We start from the raw sequence: 17,645 nt of genomic DNA, 5'->3' as shown, positions 1-17,645 counted from the left end.
TGTACATACATAAGTATATTTAAAATTTATAAAATTGTTTTTCGTATGGTTTTCATTTTAAAAATCAAAAATTTTGAACAAATATTTTTTTTTAATTTTTTTCAACACTTGAAACAATATAAAAAATATTTTATAATACTTAAGTATGTTTGTGTATATATTCTGATTTTATTAATGTTTTTTTTTAAGAAATTATTTTTCATTCAATTATATGAAATAATATCGAAAAATTAAAATAAACATACCTACAAACTTACAAATCCACATATTTAAGAGTTATTAACACAATAATTAATAATCACGATTGAAAAATCAACTACATATATAAGTTATGTACATGATATTATACTTATATACTTAAAAAAAATAAAATTAAGTTGAAAAAATTTAAATACAAAGCTTCTTTAATGATACTTGCTTATTAGATATAAGGAAAGCTATGTATACAAAATTTCAAAATTATATTTTAGATGTTGGAGATATATGCATATATATACATATATATACATACATATATGTATGTACGTAGTTATAAAATATAAATTTTATAATAGAAAACAATTTTCAAAGTAGCTATCCGTAGCTACAACAATCCAAAATTGAACCACAGAACCGCGAATACTTATTTATTGTCTTGGCCAAACAATTATTTTAGTTTTAGAAACATCCCATCAAAATTTATTTTGCGCTTTAAAAGTGACATACACGTTTATATGTAAAATTTTATTCCTTACAAATACTAAAAATTTATTTTTTTATTTACATAAAATACCTACAATAAGTTATACAGCATAAATTTCAAAAAGAGAAAATAAAAATAATAGGTTAGGAAAAAAAAATAATACAAACAAGATTCATGCGCAAAATTTTGTTTATATTTATTTATGTATGTATGCATATATATAGTAAAATATGATCAAAAATAAAACTCAGGAGTGTTCGATTATGGCCACCTCTTTATAAAAGTCTGAGATGTGAAATTTACCCTTTTTGTTTCCTTTTTACCTTTTTTTTTACTTTTACCTTTGCATCATGTGTACATAAATATTATGTACAATATAAAAGTAATATCAAAGAATATAATAATAAATATATAATAATTATTATATATTATTCATTGAAAAAATTCTTGTAGATTTTATTTTAAACATAATATGTAAGAATGTATGTACATTACATATATACCCATTCTATAATTAGAAAGAATGAAGAAATTTAGTACAAACTCTAAATCTATTCATACACAGTACCAATATAGCAGGCTAAACGCATTTGAAATTCAACAAACTTGTATGAAGGCATATTTATGTATAAATTTATGTACGTACGTATGTTTATATGTATGTTTATATATATACGTATATATATTTATTTACATTTGGAAATTGTTTACAAGACTTCTTTAAAATTTTCAAATAGTTTCTAAAACTGTACAAAAAAAATAAGGAGACTGTTTAAGAAAAAAAGTGCAATAAAAATCAGCAAACAATGCCCTTTTCCAAAAATTTTGCTCCAATTTATTTAATGATGAAGTTAAAATTTATATGTAGGCACATTATAGTACCTATCATAAATATATACACACACAAACATTATTTATAAATACATAATTTACCTTTTTGTTTTTAACACTGGTTAAAATAAGAGTAAAAGACGAAACATAAATAATTAAAAATTTTTTTTTAAGTTTATTTCAACCAGTTTTAGTTTTTGGTCTCGCTCTGCGTCACATACTTATTTTTCTTTTTTTTTATGTCATTATTATCTCAGGAGTAATCTTCCCTTTATTTTTAATTCTTCATTTCAATTTAATTTTTTCTTCTTTTTGAAGCTTTTCATATTTGAAAGAAGAATAGCTGAGAAAACTATAATTCTTATTCTAAATGCCAGTGAAGTCGTAAAATTAAAATATAAAATCAAACTATTTGGTCATATAGGATACAGTAAAACCTGTCTAAAAATAATGGTTACAGTAACACTTCAATATAATTATCAAGAAAAGTATCAATTTTTCGAAAAATATTATTATGCTGTTGGGACCCCAATTTCTACTCTTAGTATATGAATGTATATGTAATCGATTCCTTGATAAAGCCAATTATTCTAAGAGCCGTAGTAATGTGTTAGATCCACTTGGTGTTACTCTTCTACCCACCTGATAGAAATATTTGTTAAATAAATTTTCCGCATAAAAACTTTGACAAATATGTGGCAGAATCATCAAACGAGCTAGAGAGAGAACAGATAAACCACATTTGTATGTATTAGGTTCAAATCACATTATAAAGAAATAGAAAAAGAAGTCCATAGTCAAAAAAAAATTAATTATTTGTGCAAGCCCACCTATATCAAAATGTAGAAACGGTTGCATGCTAAGAAAATACGTGAAAATACTTGAAAGCTGACAAGCTCAAAACAAAAATCACTTAACTGTCTATTAATGCAATTTTTTAACGTTTGAAATTTATTTTTATTTCTTATATTTGAATAAATGCATATTATATTGGAAATGAGAATATGGTAACGAAAAACTGCCCCCTGTGAACGACCAGTTTTTTGAGACCACAGCTGAATTACAACTTTATCCAACATTTGGCTTCGGTTAAATGTGTACAACTGTCATTTACCGCCAAAATAATTTAATGTATAGTTATTTTAAATTTTCGAACCAAGGAAATAAGAATATTACCGCTTTGAAAACAAACATGGAACGCTGCATTCGCAACTATCTAAAAATACCTGAATAAGAGGTTGACCCTGAAAAATATCTCGAGAAACATTAAATCACAGCAAATCAAAACAGCATACCTTACCTTACCCCCTTCATCATAAACAAAAGCCAAATACGCTCATGAGAAAGGGCATTGAAAATAGGCTGAAGCTGTCTAAGGGGACGTGTCGAAAATTATCTATTATTTGCAACCCCCACACAGGATACAAAACAGGAATATTCAACATATGTATGAAATCGATCTTGTCGAATGGTCACCAAAAATGAATGCACAAATAAAATACAGCTATTTAAAAATAGTATAGCGTCAGAATCATCTGTCGCGTATTTTGGTCCAGACAAATTATCATATGGCCTAAGGCGACTACATATTGCATCGACCGCCTTATATATAGTCATAAGGTATTGGAGTGAAATTTACAGAGGAAAAAAAAGTTATGGGACGACTCAAGAATACATGGCAGAGAACAGTAAAAAAACATATCGCCACAGCTAACATGGCATAAGTAAAAGTAAAATTAATGTTCTCTAATAAAGTCCGTTGGAGAAGCTTTGTGGAAGCCCTATGCTCCCAAGAAGAGTGAAGCAGGGAAAAAAAATTAAAAGCTGTTAGTAAAGAAAATGATAAAGAGATGTCCAGACTATCCTCCATTTACGTGCAAAATGTTTAAAAGTCGCGTTAATAAATACAAAGGGATAAATATAAAAGAAAACTCACCGGCCACAGCATTTACATACATATATCCACACATACATATTTATCTCAAAATTAACACCAGAGTTCTTCATTTTTTGACATTTATTTATGACTGATTGAAATTTTGAAACCGTAATAAGCCATAATAAACACATATGTACATGGAATTTGCATAAATAACTGAATTTTATGTCAAATACCTAAAATAGCAAAAGAAAGTGTTGGTAAGTATGTGTGTATTTTTGTGCGCAATTAAAAAAAAACAGAAATGGAAATTTGCGGAATACATTATTCTTATTTGATTTATGTACAAATGTAGCTGCATACATATCGAGGATATTATTATTGCGGATATTATAGCTAAAATGACCACTTTGCACAATACCATACGGTGAACGACATTTTAAAATATTGAAAAACTTAAACATCTCTATTTACGACTCGGTCGGTGGTGAAGCAGAAACATATTCATTTTATAAAAGCGGTGCATCTTTGAAATTCCCAGCTTTTAATGTTATTTATACACCGATAACGTTTAATAAGTTTTAAATAAAACTTTAGGTGAAAATACCGATCAAAAAGATGAAGTTGTCAATTTAATTTGCACTTAAATACAAATACAGATATGAACTTATAAGTGAAAAAAAAAACAAAAACAAAGATTTATTTATGCTTAAAAAGTTCCTATATTTAGCAATATGTGTATTTCCACTTCGCATAGCACCGAATTTACTGTTAAACGTCCTCTTAATTTTCAAACATATGGAAAAATATATAAATAGGCCTCCTTAAAAATCCACCTTTGGGTTATTTTTATGTAAATTTTTGTTATATTTTTTGTTTATTTTTTTTTTTTCGAAAATGTTTTTATTAATGAACTCAGATTTGGGTATTATTTTCAGACAATTCCTACATTTTTTTTACTACTTGTGCACTAAGTTAAAAGTGATTTATGACGGGTAAAATAGTCTGCATAAATAGGTTGAATCTTAAGTTTTATGATTAGATACAATGCAAAAACAGATTTAAAATGAATAAAAGCACTTTGATTTAATTCATAAAAAGATTTCTTTAGAGGATTTTCTTCAAATCAAGAAAGGTAAATTTGGTTGGTTTCCCAACTTTGGGATACGAATATATACGAATTGGTAATTAATTAAAAAGTAAATTTAAATAACTAAGTATACTGTTTTACATTTTTTACTAAGCATAAGCCAGTACACTACCCTGGTAAGTATAAGGCCACCGCACTGAAAATCATTCCGTACTGCTTCAATCGGGTCAACTTCGATGTAATTTGTATGTTTGTTTTCAATTTATTTTGTTTTCAATTTGAAACAAACTATTGCAGAAGTAAGTCCTTTTTGTTTGCTTAAAATTTTTTATTTTCATTTTCGTATTTTATAAGAGAAATGAGCAACTAATTGTTCCTTTTTAGGTTCTTCTAACTAAAATCTCTAAAAAATATTTTTTTACATACTTGTAGACCTTTAATAATTAAAAACTTTACTTTTGTTGATTTATTGGTTGAATTATATCAGTCTGTACATATAAACATATGTACATGGAACTAATACATAATTTTATAACATATAAACAAAATTTTAACAATGCTTTACAACTTTAGACATACTACAATTTTCGAAAGTACATTTTTTATCAAATATTCTACTTTTGCAGATTTCGCAGTTTTAAAATGTTGAAAATATTTTGTAGTAGTTCTAAGTTAGGACTGATTTTTTAAAATACCTTATATTTGCTTCAATATAAAGATGTTTTTAGTAAGATTTTCTAATAAAAGGAAAATATGGTTAAAGTTTGGCGAATTTGCCCTATGTATCGATTGATTTCCTACAAATTTAGCAAATATATTTAAAAAAAATCGTTTGAATGGCAACTTCCCTTTTTTGTCAATTCTTTTGCAAATATCAAAATAAAACTACCAAAATTTATTTATATGGAATTTTTCAGGTATTTTTAGATGCAAATGACTTAAAACATAAAAGGACGATGAAAATGTTTTTTTTCTTCATAAAAACTCTATAAGTTTTTAAAAACCATAAAAGGAAAATGAGAGTGCTCTCTGTTTGCGGTGGTCATATACTAACCAAGCCAGTGCATGAGCACTTAAAATAAATTATTCTGTATTAATTCTACAAAAATATTAATTATTTTGTCAAAACACCAACTAATTTGTAAAATTGTATAATATTGAATTAATATTAAATTGAAATTGATCAGTCAGTTCCATAAATTTGACGTATGTATATTTGGGTAAGATAAGCTAAATAAAAAATTCCTAAATATCTAGTTTCTCTAAAAAAAGGGATGAGGACGTGAGATACTATGTGTTACTCGTATTATTCTTATTAAGTACGAATAAAGAATTTGGCAAACAAAGTTTACCAAAACTATACATATTTAATGCAATTTTTTTTTATTATTCAATATTTACAAGAAGTTTTTAATATATACGATATACTTATTCTTTACGAAGTTTTAAATATTTTTGTGAATAGTAATAGTTTAATAGTATCATTACAAAAACTATGCATATAAAGGAAATATGAAGCAAATTTACAAAAAATAAAATGACAAGTATACATGATGTTCATTAGAGAAAATTTGGAGTTTTACATGTAAACTTTTATGTACACATATAAACAAACATGAAGTATGTTTCTAATCATATTTTTAGCGAAAATATAATATTCTTGAAAGTCTAAATATAAAAAAGCCTGTGTCGAAAAGTTTCTGTCATAATTTCCACATGTATACTAAAGCATAAAAAATTAAGGCGTCTAATAATATTATGGAACATCACATTACTGTCACAATCTAATTAAACTTATTTATGATATGTGTACGTTATTTATTTTCCAACCTTATTTCCTCTCATCATATCCAAAATAGAATAAAAGAAGCATAAGAATGTCTCTGATTGCCAGAACGTATCCATGAACATTAAACAAAAAACATATCATTATCATTAAAAGAAGTGTATTACAAGGGACAAAAAAGCCGAAATAAGGAAAATCAAATATATGTACGCATACGTGTGTATGTATATACATATATAAAAAAAAGTTGTCAAAATAAGTTGTTTTTGTACAATGCGCTTATGAAATTATTTTAGTGTTAATTACATAAATAAATCGCGTTTCACTATATACATATATTTTGAAGTGCACTGAAGCGATTCTATTAATAATTTAAACACTTGTCAAATTCTATCGTTTCCATCAACATTGTTTTTGAGACACAACAAAATTGTTTACATACAAAAATGAACTTTCGTCCGTTTATTAATTTATTTATTTAAAAAGATTTTTGTATGATTTAAAATTTCCGATTTAATAAATTGTTTATTTATATTGATTGACCTTTGAATATACCGAAGTATAACTAAATTAAAAACCCATACCTTAAGGACAATTAAATAATATTATAAAGGATAATTAAATGCTGAAAGATAATGGCACCTCTTTAATTTGCAAACCGTATAAGAAAAGCGGGGGAAGATCTTTAGGATCTTAAATTTTTAGGACGTTACACTGGGATTAAGTGGCATATCAGCCTATATCTTCCGGGATCGGTGCCATCTGTGACAAAAACCAAATGTATTTTAACTACTTGGCACCCAATTTTGATATGAGTTCCAAATGTACTTTGAAATACAGAAGTTCCAAGTGTACTTTGAAATTTTAATTATTTTTAATGACACTTATTTAAAATCAATTTCAACTTAGCTTCACTGTGACTACTTTCAAATAGAAGAATATATATAGAATATCAAATCATTTTATGTACATTACAAAGAAAAATAAATTTTACAGTTATATCATTTTTCGAAATTAAAGTATGTGTAAGTGAATCATTATGTAGGTAATTTAAATAAACATAATTATGCCGAGTTTAAGAGCAATATAAAGATTTGAGAAAGTGTATATGAAAGTTTTCGTAAAAATTTTAAAATTAAGTCAGGAGTAGGGAACCTTTTGTGAGAAAGATTTCAACACTGTCGAATCCGTAAACTCACATCAGACTCCGTCCCGGAAAAAGTGCAGCAGCGAGAAATCAATGAAATAGTTTGGGACAGGGTAACCGAATTACTTTCATATACTCAAAAAGCTTATTTTTTTAAAAATTTTTTGGATATTGTTTTTAGATATAAATTCTTAAAGCCTATGATTTTTAAAATATGAAAATCTTAAAAACTTACTAAAATTTGCTTTTTCAATAACTCGGTACATTATTTTAACTTATTTTTAAAATTTTCTAGAAGCAATTATTCGTAAAATATTATAAATATAAAAAAACCAAAATAACCAAGCAATTTTTTTTTGAAATCATATTTCATTTTGTTTTTTTTTGTGGTTTAATTTCAAATGTAAATGAGCACAAATCGTATAAGAATCGATTCAATGATTTAAGAAATCATTAGACGAAGTTTTTTTTAAATATGCTTATTAATTCCACAGTTTTCTTATTTGACAGACTTTGAACTATTATCAATATTTACTTGGACTTTGAAAGTTTTGTCTCATAACCACAGAGTTTTTATAAAAGAAAATACATGTAAACGTATACCACAATGTACATACATAAATATGGACATTTTCATTCATCAATCAGCATCAAACGTCTGCATATCTAAAATATTTTGCTAAGATATTAAAAATCTTTCAATTCTTCTATTAATAATTTGAATATTATTTTTGTCTTGAAATGAAAGTAATATGCACTTTCTACGCTCGAAGTGAAGTTGGAATGGAGAGGAGCGCAAATTGTTATTAATATTATAGAAATGAGTTTTAAGAACTTTTTAAAATTGATTTTTGAACAAAACTACGAAAGAAGCAAGTTGATAATTTTGCTCAAAATTCATCTTATAAAATCCGTCTTCCTGCATGACTCTAGAATACGAATAGCCGAATCATACTACATATTATATTATTATTGACATATTTGAGCAAACGTTTAATGTGTTTTACTGAAAAATGCTTTAAATGTGTTAAAGCTATTCGGAAAATATGCTATACATATGAATGTATGACCATTTAATAAACTAGCCAATATTGTAAGTCTACTGAAACTAACGTTGGGTATAAGTCATCAAAAATCATCTGGGGCCGAAAACAAATGTTCTTTTTCAAAACATTTTTGTATAGAAAATGTTAGAAATGCTTGAGTAACTATTAAATGTATGTATTAAATATGACACATAATTCACTTTTTAGTATAACTTATATAAATTTATATGTACATATATTTATTTTTCCCATCTCGACCCACAAGATTTTTTTGTGATTTCCATGCGCGGCTACATTTGCACTATGTCTTGGTCCCTAATAAATTGTGTGTACAATATCAAGGTCACAAAGGCTTTACCGAAACACCTCAGTCGTAAGTGATGTACAGCCTGCCATTCAAACAAAAAGTGCTCCACCTCTTCCAACGACTACCAAGACGCAGTGTCTAGCGAGTACACCCACTAATAACCTCAAATTTGGATTGCCTTAAATTTAGAGTTCTCGACGTCTCCATTTTAAACGTGAATATAAGAATAGTATTGAACAAGCAAATTTTTCTTGAGTTAAAGAACATAGTTTTAAGTTCTAAGACCATAGTTGATTAACTGTTTCAAATCATTCATAATATAATGAAAATAATTATTAAAGTTTCGAAAGGAAATATAAAGGAATAAAATACAAAATATTTGAATTTAAAATATTTCTTAAGAATGAATAAATGTAGGAAGCTAACGCCGGAAAGGAAAATAGTCCAATTTAACACTTTTAATTAACATATTTTTTAATTTAAGATCTTTATATTAAAATATGAATACTGCGATGTTTGATTTAATATAAAATCGCAATTATTTTAATTTCAAATATAATTTGTAATATTTATTCTTCGCTCTATCCATAAATATAAATTAAGTTAGTAACAAATATGTTTTCACATATTAAATAAAATTAAATTTAATTATGTAAATACCTGTTGAAAATTGTTCATATGTGCATAGTTATAATAACACAATGTTTAACCTCCTAAGCTTCATCTTTCATTTCGTAGCATATTGTGAATATACTTAATCTTGCTATGCAAAATTTGATGAAAATTTGAAAAAATTTTTGAATAAATTTTTTTTGATAATTTGTTACAACTTGTTTTCCGATGTCAAAGTGTTTTATTATTGCACACTAGGAGAACTTTTATTTAAGTATATTGGATTGTCAGAAATTTCATCCTCTTGAATTTATTGCATTCACTGATTTTATAGAAGAACTTTCAATTTTATGAATTAATTTTTTAATTTTAATTTTAATAAAATTTATTTTTTATATTTAAGAAATAAATTTTACACACACAATGATAAAATATTTTTTATGATTTCTAAATTTTTTTAAATACAAAAAATTAAATTCAAATTATGATTCCTAATATAACCACACATTTTTACTTTTATATAAGTACAAACATAGTTTTACGTTTTATATAGACATACATACATACAAATATACATACATGTAGAACTTTATATTAGAAAATATCTGCACATATTTTGGCAAGGCTTATGTATACAATGTAAGTTATCTCGAAATATAATATGTAAATACATGTAATTGTGGCTTGTATTCCCGAATACAAGCAATTCTCAAAAGTGATATTTTTATTTATTACACACGCAATATTAATAAGGTAGCGTTTAGACATCAAGCAAAGTTGGACAACTTTATTTGATTGAATGGAAGGTTGAACGAATGAGAAAAATAGTATCGTCCAATTCTTATCAAATTTTTTTACAGAAATAAAAAAATGAAACGGCGAGAAAATTTTTGCCGTTATATGCCCTGTGATAAGCTGTTTATAGTTAGTTAAACTATTTTTTTATAAAAATTTCGAAAATTGTACTAAAAATATCCCAAAAAAATATTAGTTGGCGAAAATTTAGTTCAATTTAGTACGTCATTCGAAAAATAACAATGCTTATGGGATATTAAATCTAAAGATTATACTTATGTAAAAATGATTATGAAAAACAAAAATCATTTGCAAATAAATCACTCACACTTTGACGTGATAATTGATATATGTATGTAGCTTGATATACTTCGATATAACATACATAGATATACCTCGATATGAAAAAAAAAATTTAATGTCACAGCATACATACATATACTTATGTACCTATTGGATCAAATAAAGTTTGATGGGTCAGCAGAATTTCTCATCCAATTCCATAGTTGTCAAATTTAATAGCGAAATTTTGCTTGGTATGTAAGTTTAGTGCTACCTAAGTATTTATGTTTGTGCTAAAATACACATTTTAATGCACAATATTTAAACGCAACAGCATACAATATACTTATATATTCATAATGTCGCATTTACACACAATTTATTTGCACCATTTTAATTCTATATATATGTACATACAGTTATACAAATAAACCATACATACATTCGTATACATATATGCATGTGTATATTATTTTTAATCACGTGTATAACTATTTATGTGTGCATTTGCATATACATATATGTATGGATATGTATAAAGATGCCTAGATAAAAGTATGTATGTACATATGTATACATCCATGTTCCGTACGCATTTAGACTTACTCCAAAAACGCATGCTTAAATGTTTAGAAAAAATAAAAAAAATTAAAAAAAAAGAGAAAGTTTGAATTAAACAACTATTTTTTTATATACAAAAAGTATTTTAACGGCACGTTTCAGAAATATTTTATCCGACAACGTTTTTTCACTCACAATAGCTTGCTATCTCAAAAGTAAACTAAAAATTCTTTTGCTTTTACAGTTCACTGCTTTAGGTAAACTAACAACAAAAAGAAAATTAAAACGTTATAAATATACGTGTGTTTATATAAAAACAAACCAATGAAGAAAGATGGGTGGTTTTTTTATATGCGGTATACGATGCATACATAAAATTTTAGAAAAGGCGGAGTCCATAAAATTAAAATAAAATGGTGATTATTTATAAACAGTGGTGACAATTTTTAATACTACAACTTTAAATAATGCTCCTTATTCAATTATCTTTTCTTATTGAAAGCACATTTATGCATGTTTTATTATGCCTTCTTCTCAAAAATGCTCACATTACAAAGTATTTCGATGTTGTAAGAGTAAAACAAATGCAATTGTTTATTTTTGTTCCATTCAAATTTTTGGAAACTCGCCTTCAATATAAATATAATACATCTAGGCACTTCAATCTACACTTAAGATATAAGTTTAATTACTTTCAACTCAATTCGTTCATTGGAGTTCCAAATTATTCGAATTAAAAATCTTTCAGCCAAAAATATAAAAGTTTTCCGAATTAATATTCCTAAATTTATTTGAATTTTTCCTCAGAAATAAAAACGATTTTTGTGTCATTATTTTTTGCAAATATGGTAAACTGTTACTGTATGTTTACACATATGTATAGTTACATAACAGAATTACTATTACTAAACAATTTTCCAATTTTAAAGTTGTATTTAATAATGTGCCTATCGACACAGACACGGAGTTACACTTAAAATTCTAAAAATTGTAATAAATAAGACTTTAAGTCTTTGTAACTTTGTTATAAAGTTTTCTCTACTGATGAGGATCTATATAATGACATATAGCAGTGCACTTAAAGCTGAAACACCCTGTGTAATGCAGTTTTTTTAACAATAAAATTTTCAAAACAAAAAAATGATGTGCTTTAAATATTGGCTTGTCTGCAAAATTTATTCTGCAGATATACGTACCTTTCAATAACATTTAAAATACAAATATGTATATACAACCTATAATCAGTTACATTTATCATGAAATTAAATTTTACGACACTCTAATAATAAATATAAATATACATAGTTAACCTATTACATATTAAACGTGTCCATAGCTAATTTAAGTTAAATCATACTACCGACATAAATGCAACTATTGTGAATTGTTTATTGTGAGTTCTGACATTTCTTAATGTTCAGCATAAATAGAATATAGATGTGGTGAATAAATATATAGTTTTCTCATTCTTTCGTTTATTTGTTTTCATATTTTAAAAGTTGTCAATTTTTTGACATTTAGGTTTTTCTCCCAATTTATTTTCTTCCAACACATACACATTCTTTAATAAAAAAAAACTTTCATTCGAATCATTTTCCTAAAATATTTTTTTTGCATAATGAAGATGGCTGATGGGGCTACTATTTTGCGAAGAAATCGGCCAGGAACAAAAGCAAAAGTGAGTATAATTAGTTGATTATAAAAATAATGCACGTTTGCAATCAGAAAATTAAAATAAACTATTTTATATTCTGATGCAAATTTCGTATATATGTACATAAATCAATGCTGGGCTTGGCTAGATAAATTTCAAAGAGGATATATTATTTAGCATTTCAAGTTTAAGTTCAACATGTTTTGTGATGAATTTGATTATTAACCAACTTGGAACTGAAGTGTAGATTGTATAAAACTTCATTTATTGTTTTAGGATTTTTGTCGATGGCCAGACGAACCGCTTGAAGAAATGGATAGTACTTTGGCTGTTCAACAATTTATTCAGCAACTGATTAAAAGAGATCCATCAAACGTGGAATTGATTTTAACTATGCCCGATGCGCAGGACGAAGGGGTTTGGAAGTATGAACATCTTAGGTATTCATAAGAGAAATCATAATATAAAAAATTTTAAGTTAAATTTATAATTTTTAGACAATTTTGTATGGAGCTGAATGGTTTGGCGGTTCGGTTGCAAAGTCAATGTTTCCCTTCTACGTGTACACAGATGACGGCAACAGAACAATGGATATTTTTATGTGCTGCTCATAAAACACCAAAAGAATGTCCTGCCATTGACTATACACGTCACACATTAGATGGTGCAGCTTGTTTATTAAATAGTAACAAATATTTTCCAAGCAGGTGAGTACATAATATTAACATAATATATATTTTTTAATTATAAATAATATATGTACATATTTTAAATATGAAACCAAATTTAATATTTGAATATAAAACCAAATATAAACATATTGTTTGCACCATCATTATTAAAACATTTTAATTATAAAAATAAAATTAAAAAACGAAATTATATTGACCAATTGGAAACATATAATTAAGTGTTGTACTTGAGGATAGTTAACTAGGTGCAATTATTAAATTTTAATTTTTATAAAAATATAAAGCAGTTCAACGTTAATAAACTAAACCTAATATTACTTATTTTTAGGGTTTCAATAAAAGAGTCATCAGTTGCCAAATTAGGCTCTGTGTGTCGTCGTGTTTATAGAATTTTTTCACATGCATATTTTCATCATCGAAGAATATTTGATGAGTTTGAATCAGAAACTTTTTTATGTCATCGTTTTACACATTTTGTAACAAAATATAATCTCATGTCAAAAGAAAATTTAATTGTTCCAATTAATGAAGAAGAAAATGCTAATCCAGGTGAAAGTGAAGCTTAAGCTGTTTCCTTTTGTTTTGTGACTTACAGGAGATTTCATTAAATATTATGTAGGAAAAAAAGCAAAAATATGAAGCAAAAAATATAACAACTAAATTATAGGTAAAAACAAATAATAAGGAGTGTTATCAATAATTTTCCTAAATTATGTTATGAGTCAAAAATTATGTATAATTAAAATACATTAAAATCACAAATCAATAATTCATTAAATAAAGTAAATAATTAATTAAACAACCTACGATTAATCAGTTACATTTATCAGTTATTTTTAACAATCAATATAACAAAGAAAAACTTGGAATTTTTTAAGAATTCAGTTTCTATTCGTAAAAATTTAAATAAAAAAACAAAATTTTTTGCCTTTTTTGAAATTGTTGAACTTAATGTTGGTAAAAATGAAGTTAATAAGCAAAATTTGTAAAAACTACAAAAACCAAATTTACATGCTTTGTTGAAATCCAGTGCACGATATCACATTTAAAAAAGTTATTTTAATATTTTTATATTATTTAAAAGAAGCAAAAATATTACGTAGCATTATTTTTGATGTAAGTATGTAACTTTTTTTTATATGGTTTACACTACTTACGATTTACATATTCTGTCTTACAGCTTTTTATATAATTATATACTAAATAAATAAGCTTTAAGTTATATGAATTACATAAGCGTTAAGTATATAATCAATTTTTAAAAATACTTTAAAAGTAAACAAAAAAATGAGCATTTAATAATGAATTTTAATAAATTTTTTAAATATTTTAAGAAAAAATAATTAGTTTTTACCCTATAATCACAAAATAGTTAAAATATATTTAGTAAATATTTTCTTTTATAAGACTAATAAATGTATTATCATGTGCTGAATTTTACCGAATTTTATAGTTTTTATTTTATTTTTTACCATTTATTTCGAATACACATAATTGGAAATATCCAATAATAAATTATTAAATTATTGATTATAAATATTATTATTATTATTAAAAATAATTATTAATTATGAAAATATTGAAATAAAACTTAACTAATGAACATAAGATCATTAAGTCACTAAAAAGATGATTGTGTAAAAAAAGGTATTTAATTTGCAAACTAGATTTTATGAAGTAAATTAAAAATTGAAATTTATAAACAAAAAACTTCATCAATCACATAATTTATATAAAAAAAAATCACAAACAATTCCATAATTTATAAAGTGATCACTGAATGGAGCAATAGATATACAAAAATAAAAAAAAAAAGTTAAAAATCTTACAGAAATAATCGATGTTAAAACCTTAATAAATTAAGTTTTGAATAACATTATATAAGAAACACAAATTGAAGAATAAAAACTTTGATATATTTAGGTGAAAATGTAAAATAAAAAAATAATAAAAGTAAGAAAAAAGAAACAAATTCAATAATTAAAAAATAATATTAAATATAAAAACAAAAAACAAACAATAAATAATGTATGTATGTAATCTTATTCAAAATTTAGTTTCATTTTATTAAATTTAGTTTTTCATAATCTGGAAAATTTGCAATGTGGACCCACTACATGACTGAATATAAAATCATACAGTCTTTATTGATCTATTTTAAATTAAATAGTTGTTTTATCCTTATATTTATAGGAGAAAAAACGTAGATAACAGAAAAATTTCTAAGGTTCAATACACATTTTCATTTGTTAGTGTTAAAAGTTTAACAAAAATTTTATGAATTTGATAATCAATAGGAATGGAAATTAATCTAGAAGTATATACATATTTAGATCCAAGTTTGAGGTCATGTGTGATATTAAATAAATTCTTTAAGTTGATTTCATCTAACATAACAGTATTGTAATAATTTTTATGATGAGCTCAATAATAAAACTAAAAATTTAATTTTAATAAATTAATTTGCAAAAAAAATTTTTATGAATTAAAACAACTAACATATTTCGTAATCTAATGAAAGAGTTTAATACAAATAAACTTACATATAAAAAAGTTAAGATTTTAAATTATTTTTTTAATTCTAGAACAAATACATACGAGAATACATAATATGTATTTATTTCTAAAGTTTACAATTAAACATATCACAAGTTATTCCTCTATAACCTTTCATTGATCCTTCTTCTATAATTTTTATTAATTCTATATAGTCTGCCATATCATCAGTTGCTGATTTTTGACTAAACTTTTGATATCCGTTTAATAAAGCACGCGCTGCATGTGCATACTGTTTTGCTAAGCCGGGATCTTGACATGCTGCTTTTGATAGACATCCATAATTGCCAGCTTCAGCTGCTAAAAATCCCAAATACAAATTCTTTTCATTTTTTGTCATCCAATATTCACCTTGAACATTGTTTAGTCCACGAGCAAACATTGTCCATGATCCAGCACCAACAAATCCAGCAATAAAAATTAATATTTTTAAAAATAGAATAATTATAAAATTTGTTAAATTTAAACTAAGTGATTTTTCGTTTCCAAAAGATCGACTTAATAATTCTTTAGAAACTTGTAGAAGCATTTCACCAGTTGGACTTGATAAAATATTTTGAGTTCTTCGTATCACATTTTTTGAAATATCTAAATTAGTTTCATGTAGTGCAGAAATGCTTGGTTCTTCACATTTACCAATTTTAAATATTAATATTGTAAAAAATAAAAATTTAAAAATTTTCCAAAAATAAATCATTTTTGTTTCCTCAATATTTAAATTTTTTTTTTGAGTAAGCACTATAGATTTATTCCATTTGTAGGATATTGTTCAACTAAATAATATTGAAGAATTTGATTGAACCTTCCAAAAAATATATGTAATTTAGGCATTCCCAACATTAATATAGTAAGATTATGAGCAGGTAAATTCTATTATACACGATAAATTTTTATTTTATATAGGTGCATTTACAATCTTTTAAAAAGTTTTAATGGTTCGTTAAGCATAAATATAAGAAGGTACTTAAATATTATATTTTGTCAAAACTATTCCCGAGAAACATTTTTGTTTCATTAGGCCTTTAAAAAATGTTGTCATCAAGTTAGGTAACATTTGAAGTCTTATTATTTAGGAGCTCATTTATACATTGTGAAGTTTTATAAAATTTTTGATTTTATAAAAAATCATAAGCTATCGAACTATTACCCACTTGCGATTATTTAGTTATATTTTTCAAAATTTAGGTTTAAATAAAAATTTGTAGAGAAAATTGATCTAACTGGAAAAAATTCATTGAATATTGAATGCTTATAAAAATATTTCGATATTTAATTTATTTTTTATTATCAACACAATATTGTTTAACGGGTTGAGTTGATTTTTAAGGTTTTATTGCATACCTTTCGACTTGCGCTATTTACTACTCTAGATTTGTTTATGACAAAAGAAAATATGTATGTATGTACTTCTATTCAGGTCTTAAAATATTTTGAATTTGTACATACAGTTTTTTTTATTTTTTATGTATAACAATTTGAATTACTTAAGTATCATAGCGTATAGTTCATAAATTTATCTGATAACGACCCATACAAATGTATATTTTAATAGATAAGAAAGAAGTGTGAGTGGGGAAATAGAAAAAGTTTATTAAACTACCTACAATTGAAATTTTTTTCCAAGATATATATATGTATATATAAATCGGATATTTACAAAATTACTTAACTTGATGAAAAACTTAACCATTAACCCCTAACTGGCATAGTTAAAAAATTTTTTTG

At 25.1% G+C, this 17,645-nt stretch overlaps 3 protein-coding genes across 8 annotated transcripts in view; 1 reads left to right on the top strand and 2 right to left on the bottom strand.

Moving 5' to 3' along the window:
- The window catches only part of LOC129607185 (protein apterous), a 37,915-nt gene extending 26,696 nt beyond the window's left edge, over positions 1 to 11,219 (bottom strand). Inside the window, exons 1-2 of one of the 6 annotated variants that reach the window (XM_055517969.1) lie at positions 11,064 to 11,219; positions 9,429 to 9,827 (exon numbers count right to left, since the gene is read on the bottom strand). The gene's annotated coding sequence lies outside the window, so the exon portion shown is untranslated. Of the gene's footprint in view, positions 1 to 245; positions 659 to 9,428; positions 9,828 to 11,024; positions 11,040 to 11,063 lie in introns of those variants that run through there. The other 5 variants (XM_055517971.1, XM_055517972.1, XM_055517970.1 and 2 more) reach the window with 5 other exon arrangements.
- A 1,343-nt stretch (positions 11,220 to 12,562) lies between these two features.
- Positions 12,563 to 14,723, top strand: LOC129607382 (MOB kinase activator-like 4). The gene is made up of 4 exons (XM_055518357.1): positions 12,563 to 12,696; positions 12,949 to 13,112; positions 13,170 to 13,379; positions 13,693 to 14,723. The coding sequence occupies exons 1-4, from the start codon at positions 12,637 to 12,639 to the stop codon at positions 13,928 to 13,930; spliced, it is 672 nt and encodes a 223-aa protein (XP_055374332.1). The 5' UTR covers positions 12,563 to 12,636; the 3' UTR covers positions 13,931 to 14,723.
- A 1,264-nt stretch (positions 14,724 to 15,987) lies between these two features.
- On the bottom strand, positions 15,988 to 17,627 carry LOC129607490 (uncharacterized). The gene is made up of 2 exons (XM_055518519.1): positions 17,615 to 17,627; positions 15,988 to 16,544 (listed from the first exon to the last, which is right to left on the bottom strand). The coding sequence occupies exons 1-2, from the start codon at positions 17,625 to 17,627 to the stop codon at positions 15,988 to 15,990; spliced, it is 570 nt and encodes a 189-aa protein (XP_055374494.1).
- Positions 17,628 to 17,645: the final 18 nt, after the last annotated feature.

This window comes from Condylostylus longicornis, unplaced genomic scaffold, assembly GCF_029603195.1.
Source record: "Condylostylus longicornis isolate FDR11 unplaced genomic scaffold, ASM2960319v2 ptg000027l, whole genome shotgun sequence".
NCBI lineage: Eukaryota > Metazoa > Arthropoda > Insecta > Diptera > Dolichopodidae > Condylostylus > Condylostylus longicornis.
The sequence above is the reverse complement of the archived record's forward strand: the minus strand, read 5'-3'. Positions and strand labels throughout refer to the sequence as shown.

Bases quoted from the DNA above. Each gene is read 5' to 3' on its own strand.
- LOC129607382 (XM_055518357.1), top strand. From the start codon at position 12,637: ATGAAGATGGCTGATGGGGCTACTATTTTGCGAAGAAATCGGCCAGGA. The intron at 12,697-12,948 runs GTGAGTATAATT...TTATTGTTTTAG, and splicing joins GGCCAGGAACAAAAGCAAAA to GATTTTTGTCGATGGCCAGA. The intron at 13,380-13,692 runs GTGAGTACATAA...ACTTATTTTTAG, and splicing joins AACAAATATTTTCCAAGCAG to GGTTTCAATAAAAGAGTCAT.